The sequence below is a fragment of the Henckelia pumila genome, chromosome 2 (genome assembly GCF_033568475.1).
Source record: "Henckelia pumila isolate YLH828 chromosome 2, ASM3356847v2, whole genome shotgun sequence".
Lineage (NCBI taxonomy): Eukaryota > Viridiplantae > Streptophyta > Magnoliopsida > Lamiales > Gesneriaceae > Henckelia > Henckelia pumila.
Genome location: NC_133121.1, coordinates 3,980,054 through 3,992,291, shown reverse-complemented (window position 1 = coordinate 3,992,291; position 12,238 = coordinate 3,980,054). Strand labels below are relative to the sequence as shown.

The 12,238-nt window shown below is 32.4% G+C and overlaps 1 protein-coding gene and 1 non-coding gene across 2 annotated transcripts; both read left to right on the top strand.

The window, feature by feature from the left end:
• Positions 1-226: 226 nt before the first annotated feature.
• Positions 227-7,853, top strand: LOC140880051 (asparagine synthetase [glutamine-hydrolyzing] 2). Its single transcript, XM_073284136.1, has 14 exons — positions 227-523; positions 1,449-1,587; positions 2,325-2,420; positions 2,587-2,728; positions 2,938-3,033; positions 3,595-3,689; positions 4,338-4,499; positions 5,119-5,199; positions 5,289-5,510; positions 5,697-5,831; positions 6,447-6,527; positions 6,659-6,745; positions 6,851-6,958; positions 7,462-7,853. The coding sequence occupies exons 1-14, from the start codon at positions 444-446 to the stop codon at positions 7,654-7,656; spliced, it is 1,719 nt and encodes a 572-aa protein (XP_073140237.1). The 5' UTR covers positions 227-443; the 3' UTR covers positions 7,657-7,853.
• Positions 7,854-8,520: 667 nt separating this feature from the next.
• On the top strand, positions 8,521-8,593 carry TRNAR-ACG (transfer RNA arginine (anticodon ACG)). The gene has a single exon. It is a non-coding gene; the product is annotated as a tRNA-Arg (tRNA).
• Positions 8,594-12,238: the final 3,645 nt, after the last annotated feature.

The following is a 12,238-nucleotide window of genomic DNA, read 5'->3' as shown; positions in this document are numbered from 1 at the left end:
ATGTAAATGAACTAAAAATGATCTGAAGCAGCCTAAAAAATGGAAACAAATAAAATAAACGAATTACTTAGCTAACGAACCAAACATCCCACGCAAACGATCGAATTTGGACCCGGAACTCACTCACCACTAAGTTAGGTCAAAAAAATCGTCCAAAATTGAAATATTTATATATAGATAGATAGATTCTTATTTCATAAAAAATAACAAAAATTAATAACAAAATCTCAGGATCCAAAATACCAAATATGGATGGATACTGTATGATATCATTGAATCATTCAAGGTAGGCCTAGGTAGGAATCTTTGGGCTTAAACCCTAATTAAATCACGGAATCTTTCAAAAATCAACGGCTGAGATGATTCGTTAACCAGCATTCACCTTGACTTGTAGCCGTTGTCATTTCTCTGTCTATCCGCAGAAAGCAACAGTGCACGCAGCCATGTGTGGAATTCTCGCAGTTCTCGGTGTCACTGACAATTCTCACGCGAAGCGCTCCAGGATCATCGAGCTCTCCAGAAGGTTTAATTTTTATCTTCATTTCTGATAATCCTGGGTTTATTTTTTTGTTTCCCTGCGTTCTCGATTGGTTCTGATTTGTTGTTTGTTTTGACAAATGTATTTTGATCTTCGTTTTGTTGATTTTCGTTTATGAAAGAAATGTTGTCATGTTATTCGTAGGTTATCGGTTAATTGTCGAATGATTATTAGTTTTATTTTTTTGTTACTCTTATATCTTTTTTTGTCTAAACAAAATTCTGGAGTGAAGTATTATATGCCAGCATTTTGATTTATAGTGGTTGAAATTTTTGGTTGTGTAAGGGATTAATGGGGCATTTTTATAATCAATATGGGAATAGATTTTCTACAATTACTAAGTACAGGGGAGTTCTTCTCATTTTCTGCAATATGAAGCAAATCAGAAAGCGTGGGGCATTTTTATAATCAACAGTTTTTTTTTTTTACAATTTTTAGGGTGTGGGGATGGACAACGATCAATATTCAATTTCTCTATTAATTTATCGTCTGTGTTAATTTTTCAATACTGTAATATTTTAATCAATTCTTTTTAATTGTCAGTTTGTCGATAATGTTGGTTAACAAAGTCATGTCTACAACAATTGTATTTAGTATGTGTTCGCACATACATAATTTTTATTGCAAAAATAGTGTGTGGTTGTTCTCATGATATGTTTCAAGACGTTTTTCAACAAATATTTTCATTTTCCAAGTTGAAGACTTTATCTTCAACAACAATTGATTCCAGTTTAATCAAAGGCAGCTGAAAGTTATTTAGTGATGCTGGTTGTTAAGCTCAGTTTCTGGTTTGAGTAACTGTTCTCTGTCCATAATTATATTGCAATTATAAATAGCATTGCACCGTCTAGATGTCATGTGTCTAACAAATATGTTCTGAGTCTTTGTTACTTGAATTTGGAGCCCATAGGTTGCGGCACAGAGGTCCTGATTGGAGCGGCCTGCACAATCATCAAGACTGTTATCTTGCTCATCAACGTTTGGCGATTGTAGATCCTACATCAGGAGATCAGCCACTGTATAATGAAGACAAAACAGTTGTTGTCACGGTGGGTAAAATTTTTGCATAGCAAGATTTTATCATATGGATTATCTTTAAAGTGGCCGCAATTCAATAGTAATTCCTCTTTCTGGCGTAATAATACTTTTTTGTTCAGCTATAATGTTTTTGAGGAGTTTTACAGCGTAAATATGTAAACTGCTCTTCCGTCCCGATTATATTGTCCTACGTTTTTTTCACACAGATTAAAAAAAATTATTGGAAAAGTAAATCTTGTACAAACTTCCCATTTTATCCTTATTTATTGTATTCAAAATTGGTTGCACAATTTTCAAATTTCAAGATATAGTTAATAGGGATATATTAGTAAAAGAGTATAAAAACTATTGCCAAATATAGTGTAAGCCTATATATTTGAGACAAACAAAAAAAGAAAGGTGGTCTTTATAATTGGGACCGAATGAGTATAATTTACTTGGAATGCCAGTAAACTATCTTGTAGACTTTTACTTGTATTAGAATGGAAAGTATGATGTTCCCGGTTATGTGTTGTCTGAAAAAAAATCAATTCCGTTGTGTTCACCACTCGGTCAGAAATCATCGTGTCAAAAGTTTATGTTCCTTGAACAGAGAAAAGAGGTTTACTAGAAACATAGTCCTCTCCAGGTGTTATTGTTTCCAATATTTGTAAGCTTTACATTACAAGTCCAGTGAAAATCTTTATTATTTTTTGCAAGACGTGATATCTCTTTTTCCCTGTTCCCCCCTCTCTCTTGATGCTTTCAGGTTAATGGCGAAATATATAACCATAAAGATCTTAGGAAGAAGCTGCAGTCTCATCAGTTCAGAACAGGAAGTGATTGTGAAGTTATCGCTCACCTGGTAAGTACTTGAGAGTGGTTGGGGATAGAAGTGTGACACTGCATAATAATATCTAACAATTTTATTTGTTATTCCTGAGTAATTCCTTGATAAAGTTTTAGAATTATATGAGGTAAACTGGTTGTCTCTTACATGGATTTTGTGTTCGAATAAATTTTTTTCTCAGTATGAAGAATATGGTGAGGATTTTGTTGACATGTTGGATGGCATGTTTTCGTTTGTGCTTCTTGACACTCGAGACAATAGTTTCATTGCTGCTCGAGATGCAATTGGTATTACTCCCCTTTACATAGGCTGGGGTCTTGATGGTATGAGATCTTTTTATCCCGGCATTAAATCTTTTTTGTTGTGATTCTGTGCAATAATCATGTTATGATGCACTGTAGATTTTGAAAACAGCGAAAATTCATATGTGGATCACTCCTCTGAATTAAAGCCTAACCGGTTCATATGAAAATCGTCATGGTTATCTCGTTACAACTTACCAGGTTTTTGCTGAACTAAACTTCACTCTCAGGATCAATATGGTTTGCTTCGGAGATGAAAGCTTTAAGTGATGATTGTGAACGCTTCATGTCTTTCCTTCCAGGACACGTCTATTCAAGCAAAAGTGGTATGTTCGATGAACCTGAGATCCCCAGAGAGCAATTTCGTTAGCTTCAATTATTCGGACTGCAACTGTTCTTTTTCCATTGTAACTTAAACATCCAACTTTTTTTCTGCCGATGTGGTCATTAATTTCATTGTTGACAAATGTATTATAGTTTAAGTTCTATACTGTTGAATCATGCTGATCCAGAAGTAAAGAGTATGGCTATCAATCTTTTATACATGGTTTACCAGATTAAGTGTTTACACACTTACAAGACATTAAATCCACTAAGTTAGCTATTTTTATATGATCGTTTGAATTTTTTTTACTACTTCTAATATGAGATGAGTTCATTGAAACATAAAGTTCATTTTATCCTTCACGATACTAGAGCTGTAAAATATATTTGTGACTAAGAATCTGGGGATTGAACTTGATTATGATAGAATTGGGAACTTGTTCCTTAGCTGAAGAAGAAACTTGCTAAACATGTTCTGGAATACCGGAATTTTTTCTGTTCAGCATCAATCTACTTGCAAATATATTTACAACTGCAACATCCTAATCTAATAATGGCAACAGGAGGGTTCAAAAGGTGGTACAACCCACCATGGTATTCAGAGCAGATACCTTTGGCACCATATGAGCCCCTAGTATTACGCAAGGCCTTTGAGAAGGTTAGCTTTATCCATTCTTCTGTTGCCAATTGCGTGTTGTGTTATATTTTATTGTGCCTTAACCATCAGGTGTGGTCCGTGCTTATGTAAAAAATACTGCCTTGTGTTTTTATTCCCTTATGTTTCTGTATTCTTTGCTTTCTTTGAATATTTGTGTGTTGGAGTCTTATATTTCCTGTGTGTATGATTTGAATCAGATTGACCCTTCTCTTTGTTTCAGTCCCTCCTGATCTCTTTTTCTTTTCCTTTCCTCAGTACTTCTTTCTTCCTAGCTACTCTGCATCTATAGTCATCTTAATGCTTTCCTTCTCTTTTTACAGTTTACCATCTGGTAATTTATTCAACTCATACCTTCGCATCTCTTACTTATTTATCTCTCTGTTATTTTCCTTTCTTACTCCTCTTTGACTTAATTATAGCCTTATCTTCATCATGTTTAATGTAATGTATGTCACATTCATTTCATTTCGAGTTTTATTCAATATCTCCTTCAAAAGCATACAATTATTACAAAATGTCACTCATTTGGCATCACCTATTTAATGAAGCCTGTGAAACGATTGGCCTTGAATTTGTGCATCTGTGAAATCTTTGTATGCATTGATGCTTCCTTGAATAACATTTTCTTATGATCTTGCTATGTTGCAGGCTGTTGTGAAGAGACTCATGACAGATGTTCCCTTTGGTGTACTTTTATCTGGTGGATTGGACTCATCGCTTGTTGCTTCGGTGGCTTCCCGCTATTTGGTTGATTCTGAAGCAGCCTGCCAGTGGGGATCACAATTGCATACCTTTTGCATTGGCTTAAAGGTAGTAAACTTTACCAACAGTCAATGCTTCCAGTTGTGGGTGCAGAAAGTATGTTCTGCACCTCAGTGGCTGTGACTCCCTAATAACTCTCTCTTGTTCAAAGGAGAATTAGCCGTTTTTATTTATACCATTCTGCGAGGAAGAATGAAAAGAGTAATTGGAACTTCTCCTATTCAGACTTCTGCTCTTGCATCAAACTTCTCAGCAAGCTTCTTGATGATAACTAGGAAATCTCTAAGTTTAAGCGTAACTTTGTCCTTCCTCCTAGCAATTTTGTGAACTTTATTTGCTGCATTTTGTTCAAATTTGTACGTATAAGTGTATAAACAAATATGCCAACCGTTGCTCGGCATAAACTTCCACTGTAAAAAAATATGTTGAAAATTAAAAGCATATTTTACTGACTTATTTCTTAGTACGAAGCATTGGCATCAATTAAAATTTGGCTTCTTGGCATCAAATGATGTCCATAGCAACCTATCCTGCTGATCTTTACTCAATCCTGTATAATCAATCAATATTATTTTTCAACCTTGGTTCCTATTCTTTAACGGGTAAATTTACAATTATATGTCACTTGTTCCTCTACACGATTAATTTTGTTTTTTTCTCCTTTCAGGGTTCTCCTGATCTGAGAGCAGCCAGAGAAGTGGCAGACTATCTGGGAACTCGTCATCATGAGTTTTATTTCACTGTGCAGGTATGTTCATTGTGTGAATGTCGAATAATTCATTTTGCACTTCTGTTGCTTTTTACCATATTCTCTTTTCAATTATTTTGATTGTACAGGAAGGAATTGATGCACTGGAAGAGGTTATCTATCACATTGAAACATATGATGTGACTACTATCAGAGCCAGTACCCCAATGTTTCTCATGTCCAGAAAAATAAAATCTCTGGGAGTAAAAATGGTTCTTTCTGGTGAAGGTTCTGATGAGATTTTTGGAGGTTATTTGTATTTTCACAAGGCACCCAACAAGGAGGAGCTTCACAAGGAAACATGTGCGAAGGTACTGTGCCAAACATATGTTAAGTAAAACCAAAAGGGTAATATGGTTGCCTCGGTAAGGTTTTAATCATTACTTCGAGGAAGAATTTTCAAACATGACTGGTAATATGGTTGTCTTGATAAGGATTTATTTGTTACTCTTAAGAATTTTAAGTATGACGCCTGTTTTATTTTAAAATGGTGCCAGATCAAAGCTCTTCATCTATACGACTGTTTGAGAGCCAACAAATCAACTTCGGCATGGGGTGTTGAAGCTCGTGTGCCCTTCTTAGACAAGGAATTTGTCAGTATTGCCATGGGTATTGACCCAGAATGGAAAATGGTGAACTATTTGATATCTCAATCTTTACTGCTTTGACTATAATCATGACATTATTCAAACTTTTCCCCTTGGTACACATTAATATGCTCATTAAAATTGGTTTAGAGAAATCCAGGAAATCAATTTTGGGTACTTTCACTGCTTAAACCTGTCTCAGTAGAGGCTTGTTGATTTCATGATCGGACATCCAGTGTGGATTTATGGGATGTGAACTACTTCAAAACTGTGCAATTCACTTCGGTACATTCTATATGCTAACAAGATGAATTACTTGAGCCTACGGTATAAATGAGAGAAGGCATTTGTTGATCACAAATCTAAGACATGTATCTCTTTTGAAAATTGAAGCCCAAAAACCAACAAACTGAAGTTGGAAACACTGTCTAATTTCCTTCTCCAGTGTTATTTGTATTTGGCAAAAGAGGAATCACGAGCTGTCGAATTCAGTAAATATTATTTAGCATATCTCACCATTAGTTGTTCCTTTAAAACTTATATCATGACATTCTTATCTCGAGGGTGATGTTTGAAGTTGATATCTGCCAAGAATAATATTTTGATTGATTTGTAATCTGTTAATTTTCAATGAAGATTTTATTTGCCTGAAAATAACAGGTAAGACCTGACCTTGGAAGAATTGAAAAATGGATTTTGCGCAATGCCTTTGATGATGAGCAACACCCATATTTGCCCAAGGTTTGTGCTGTTCTTTGATCACAATTTTTATTTCAACAAATAAATATTCGTTTCCCTTCTAATTAATTTCTATAAGAACAAGAAGACCGTGTAGCATTGAAGTCTTGAGCCATTCGATTTTCTTGGTTCAGCACATTTTATACAGACAAAAAGAGCAGTTCAGTGATGGAGTTGGATACAGTTGGATTGATGGCTTGAAAGATCATGCTAACCAACAGGTTGGCCTAACTCTCTACATATTGAATATTCTTGAATCATTTATATGAATAAATTTTTGGTAGCTTGGCACATGGATTACAGATTTTCCTGTATGGGATTGACAGGTTACAGATTCAATGCTAGCCAACGCAAATTTTGTTTACCCTGAGAATACTCCAATGACAAAAGAAGGGTACCACTACCGAACAATCTTTGAGCGGTTTTTCCCTAAAGTAAGTTACTACATGTTCATTTTTTTAGCGCGTAGGACTCCAACAGGACAACAATGTAGTGGGGGGTGGTGCGTTGATTAAAGGATCTGAATCCTTGAGTAAGGAATTGGAGATACTGATTCCAACTGAGGAAGATTTTAAAATCCACTGAAAACTGAGAAAATGATAAAAAAACCCACATGTTCCGAAATTTGCGATAGTACGCAAACAAGGGCAAGTGATTCATGACTAGGAACTAGGAAGTAGATTCAAGAATCTGGGTGAGGGGGTGACTCCATATGATTCAAATTTTGTAGTTTTGGAAAAGTTATTCGTGAATTTCTAGATTTTCTTTGGTTAAAGAGCGAATGACGGCCTCCACTCTCTACACCTTTTTAAATCCAGCCACCGTACATGACAATGGCTTTAAATCATTCTTCTCCCTAGCTTTCAAATAAAAAATATCATATGTTTTTCAGTGAATGACTCCAACTAATTTGAGTTTGGCTTGTCATTTTGATCAGAATGCTGCTAGATCTACAGTGCCTGGAGGTCCAAGTGTGGCGTGCAGTACTGCCAAGGCTGTAGAATGGGATGCGGCATGGTCTAAGAATCTTGACCCCTCCGGTCGAGCCGCCCTTGGTGTGCATGTTGCTGCGTATGAGGAGACGAAGGCAGTTGCTGATGCCCCAGCAATAAATGGCTCACCAGAAAAGTAGCCTAGACCTTTTGCTACGTTAATTGTTTGTTGTAGATTCCTCATTTGGGCTTTAGTGTATTGTTGTGTTTAACCAACAATGCTCGTGGTACAGTTAGATTCAATTTTGCTCAATTATATTTAAGTAATGTGTGGCAAAACTATTTCTCTGCGCCAAATTTTATTTTAAATATTAAATAAGTTGATTTTGTCATCCAATACTACCTCAACATGCATCAACATCGTTACTGAATTAATTTAAATATTTTGAGTGAGAGATTTATATACAAGACTTATTTCAATCATATCTTATAACACATAATTACCTCAAAGATAGATCCAATTGCATATTGTGAGTCATATATAATTTTTCATGTTGGTCATGTAACGTATAACATTGAAAAATCAAATATTGCTCATTATTTATTATTGGATCAATCACAACCGACTGGACTTTTGAGTAGTGGTGAGTCTGATGGATCGTAATTCCATTGTTTTATGTGTATCTATCAAATTATTTTAATTTTACTTTTTTTATTAAAAAAAACACATGAGAATGATTCCTTGTATGTTCAACGACCTTTTTTTTTTTTTTCACTGAGCAAATTTTCTAAAATATCATCAATGCTTCGTAAATAAAGCATTTTATTGTAATACTAGTCATTTACTATGAAGCAACATGCACAGTCCTTTTTTTTATTAAAAAAGGAATAAAAGATATATATATTTTTAAGAATCTAAAATACATTACAAAATTCGTGATTATTATTTTTTTGAGTAATGTTTCAAACAAAGTAGCAGTGGAAGTGATGGAACTCAACAAGGCGAACCAGAGGTGAAAGTATAAAATATATATTAATATATTGAGACCCAATTGTAACAAGTTGACTCCGTGGCCCAATGGATAAGGCGCTGGTCTACGGAACCAGAGATTCTGGGTTCGATCCCCAGCGGAGTCGTATCAAAATTGTATTTATTTTACCCCATTTTTAATTTATTAATTTTTTTTTTCTGAAATTTAATAAGATTTGGGTTAATTTGGGCATAAGAAAATGTGAGTTCATTATAGAAAGTTAAAAAATCTTGATTCTTCTAAAGCATTATTAATGGACCAAAAAGGTTTCATCACATTCTCCACTAATGCAATCACGCACAGTCAGGCATATACCACCTTGGATCAATCATTTGCATTACAGGGTTTCTTGAAAGTTCAAAACTATGTATCCTCATGCATGCACACGTTCATTTTTCCCTACAATCGGTCGCAACTCTTTTCCCATTCTAGCTTCATGTTTGTACCTAGATTCGACCTTTTTCGAACTAGGATCGAGTTAATTGATTCGAGTATTCGATCGTGCATATATACACCGTGTGATCTTGTTCCGATCGGTTTATATTCTTTGATGGGATTTCATGGCTGTCTTGGATTGCTTGTTTCATTCACAAAGATAAATATGTGGCTGGCATGCATCAAACGACGAATAAACTTTCTCAATGAATATTTCATATCAATGTCTGTAGCTTTTATTGATGTTATATATGGAAGAATTAACTCAGAATCCTTTTGATGATTTTGTGTGCGGGATAATTGAGAGATTCGGTGTGGAGAAGTGTACGTAGCTTAGTGGGGGGATTTATAGCTGCCCTCCGATCGATGTGGAGGGTCAATAGGAAGGAAGGTGGCATTTTTGGCAATAGGAATTTAGTGTATACGTGTAATCGGAACCATTAGTAATATTCGTGGTCGTGTTAGCATTTTTCGATGATATGTCATCAGTGCAATGGCGGACCCAAAAATTTTAGTCTATTCGGGCTAAAATTCTAAACTCTCGTATCATTTAATATTTTGAATTAGATTACCCGGACTACAACCAAATTAAACCAAAATTATTCAAAAATTTTATATACAAAATTTAAAAAAATTCGGGCCCACCCGGGCCACTTGGTTCCGCCCTTGCATCAGTGTCACATCAACGCTATGATAAAAATTGACTATCATCGAAAAAAGTGCAAATTAGTTAACTGAGATCGTACGTATGTTGACTAATAGGGAGAATTACAATTTTGGTCCTATAATTTGTATATTTTCCATTTTTTGTCCTGTTAAAAATAATTTTGTAATTTTAGTCCTGTAAGTTGCATTTTTTTTTCATTTTTTCTCATATTAACATTAATTCGCATTTTTAGTCCTGTAACTTTCATTAATTTTTCACTTTAAGTCCTATTAATATTGAATTTACAATTTTAATCCTGTAACTTGCATTTTTTTCATTTTTAGTCCTTTTTGCATTGAATTTTCACTTTTTTGTCTTGTAACTTCTATATATTTTTTCTTAGTCATATTATCGATGAATTTATATTTTTAATTTCATAAATTTCATACTTTTTTTATATTTTTATTTATAATATATTATGATTTACATATTTTAAAGCTTTTAAAATTTAAATGAATTAAATAACAAAAATTCAACTAAAATTATTCAAAACAATTTTACACTAAATATCATCTTATAAAATATATAATATAAATAAAAGTATTAATATAATGTGAATCATGTTTTTTTGGGTTTAGTTTTGATATATAATATGAAATAGAAATTTTTTAATTTAAATTTTATATCCGACCAAAATTCGATTTTCGTTTTGTATTTTGTTTCTTGAGTTTGGATTTATGGTTTTTTTTTTTAAATCAAAGCTTAAGTACTCACGTAATCTATGCTTGTCACAAATAATTTTTGGTAGAAATATAAGTAAAAAATAAAAAAAAATTACAAATTACATGGTATAAAAATAAAAATTCGCCTTTAATATGACTAAAAATAAAAATTAAGTATTAACAAGACCATTGAATTCCCCTTTAATATGATTAAAAATAAAATAAAATTATATGGTTTGATTTCATATTATATACATAAAAACTAAAACAAAAAATGATTCATATTAAATTAATATTTTTATTTATATTTTGTATTTTATAAGATAATATTTAGTGTAAAAAAATTTTGAATAATTTTTAGTTCAATTTTTTTGATTCATTTAAATTTTAAAAGTTTTAAAATATGTAAATCATAATATATTATGAATAAAAATATAAAAAAATATGAAATTTATTGAATTAAAAATATAAATTTATCTCTAATATAACTAAAAATAAAAATATATGGAAGTTATAAGATAAAAAAAAATGAAAATTATATGTAAACTTGACTAAAAATGAAAAAGAATGCAATTTACATGACTAAAATTGTAAATACGGTGTTAACAAGACTTAAAATGAAAATACATGAAAGTTACATGACTAAATATGCGAATTCAATGTTAATAGGACCAAAAATGAAAAAATAATGCAAGTTACATAACTAAAATTACAAATTTACTTTTAACAGGACCAAAAATAAAAAATGTACAAATTAGAGAACCAAAAGTGTACTTTTCCCTTGACTAACAATTGCGAGTTTTTTTTTTTTGTAGTGCTTGTTCGTATTTTATTATGTGGGTAGATTGAAGGTATTCGTCTGTCAAAATAAATATAATAAACAACGGATCATGTAAATAATTTTAGTTTGGAGACAACATAAGAAAATGTATGAGGTTGTTAATATTATAAATATACTAATTTCATTAACCTATAACATAAAGTATGTGTATTTAAAAAAAACATAAATTATGCTGAAATATATAACCATCTAACTAATATTCAAACTTTTGAAATTAATGAAATAAAAACATGTTTGTTTAAATCATTGCAGTAGGTTCCCTTTTACAATCTCAACGCCCAAATTTTGGATTAGTTAAAAATAATGAGATAATAAATATGTTAAAACTTAAAAGATGTCTCATTATGGACTTTGATTTTGCAATTTGATCACATCAGTTGTTGGGTCAGTACCGTCAGTCAGTTGGTATTGGGCTACCTCAAAATTGGGCTTTTGTTATTTTAATTGAAAATTAATGGCCCTCACTTGTATAATTCATGAGGTAAGCCTGACGTGTAAATGACGTTATTTACTCGCCCATGTTTCTTGTATGTGGAATTTTTTTTATGAATTTTTTTTTGTAGAATAAAAACGTTGCATTAAACTAAAATATCTGCAAGTACTTCTCGTACGTGGAATTGAATACACAATGGATCGGGTCAACACGTTTCATAGAAAATCTACGCAACATTTTAAATTAAAATTAAATATCTTAATTTTAAAAGCATAACAAAGTTTTCCACATAAAAGTCCCGTATTTACTATGAAACAATTAAGCATCTCATTAATTATTATAATGATGATTATGATGATAATATTTATTAAATGAGGATTAAAATTACGAACAATAAGTCCAAAAGGCACAAGTCAAAGAAAACCTCAAACTTAATTATTCCCTTGAAAATAAACAATTACTAGATTATTATGTAGACAACCCACTCCTCACCTAATTAGTAAAATTAAATTAAATTCACTTTTGGTATATTAAATTACCTTTTAGAGAGCACGTGTGAGTAAAAAAGTCTTCCCCTTTCCTCCTAGTTTCCAAAAATCGATGCCTATTATCTTAGGCTATTTTTATATAGATATAAATTCTTCAAAAAAAAAAAAAAGAAAAAAAGAAAGAAA

Bases quoted from the DNA above. Each gene is read 5' to 3' on its own strand.
- LOC140880051 (XM_073284136.1), top strand. From the start codon at position 444: ATGTGTGGAATTCTCGCAGTTCTCGGTGTCACTGACAATTCTCACGCG. The intron at 5,832-6,446 runs GTGAACTATTTG...TGAAAATAACAG, and splicing joins TTGACCCAGAATGGAAAATG to GTAAGACCTGACCTTGGAAG. The intron at 6,959-7,461 runs GTAAGTTACTAC...CATTTTGATCAG, and splicing joins TTGAGCGGTTTTTCCCTAAA to AATGCTGCTAGATCTACAGT.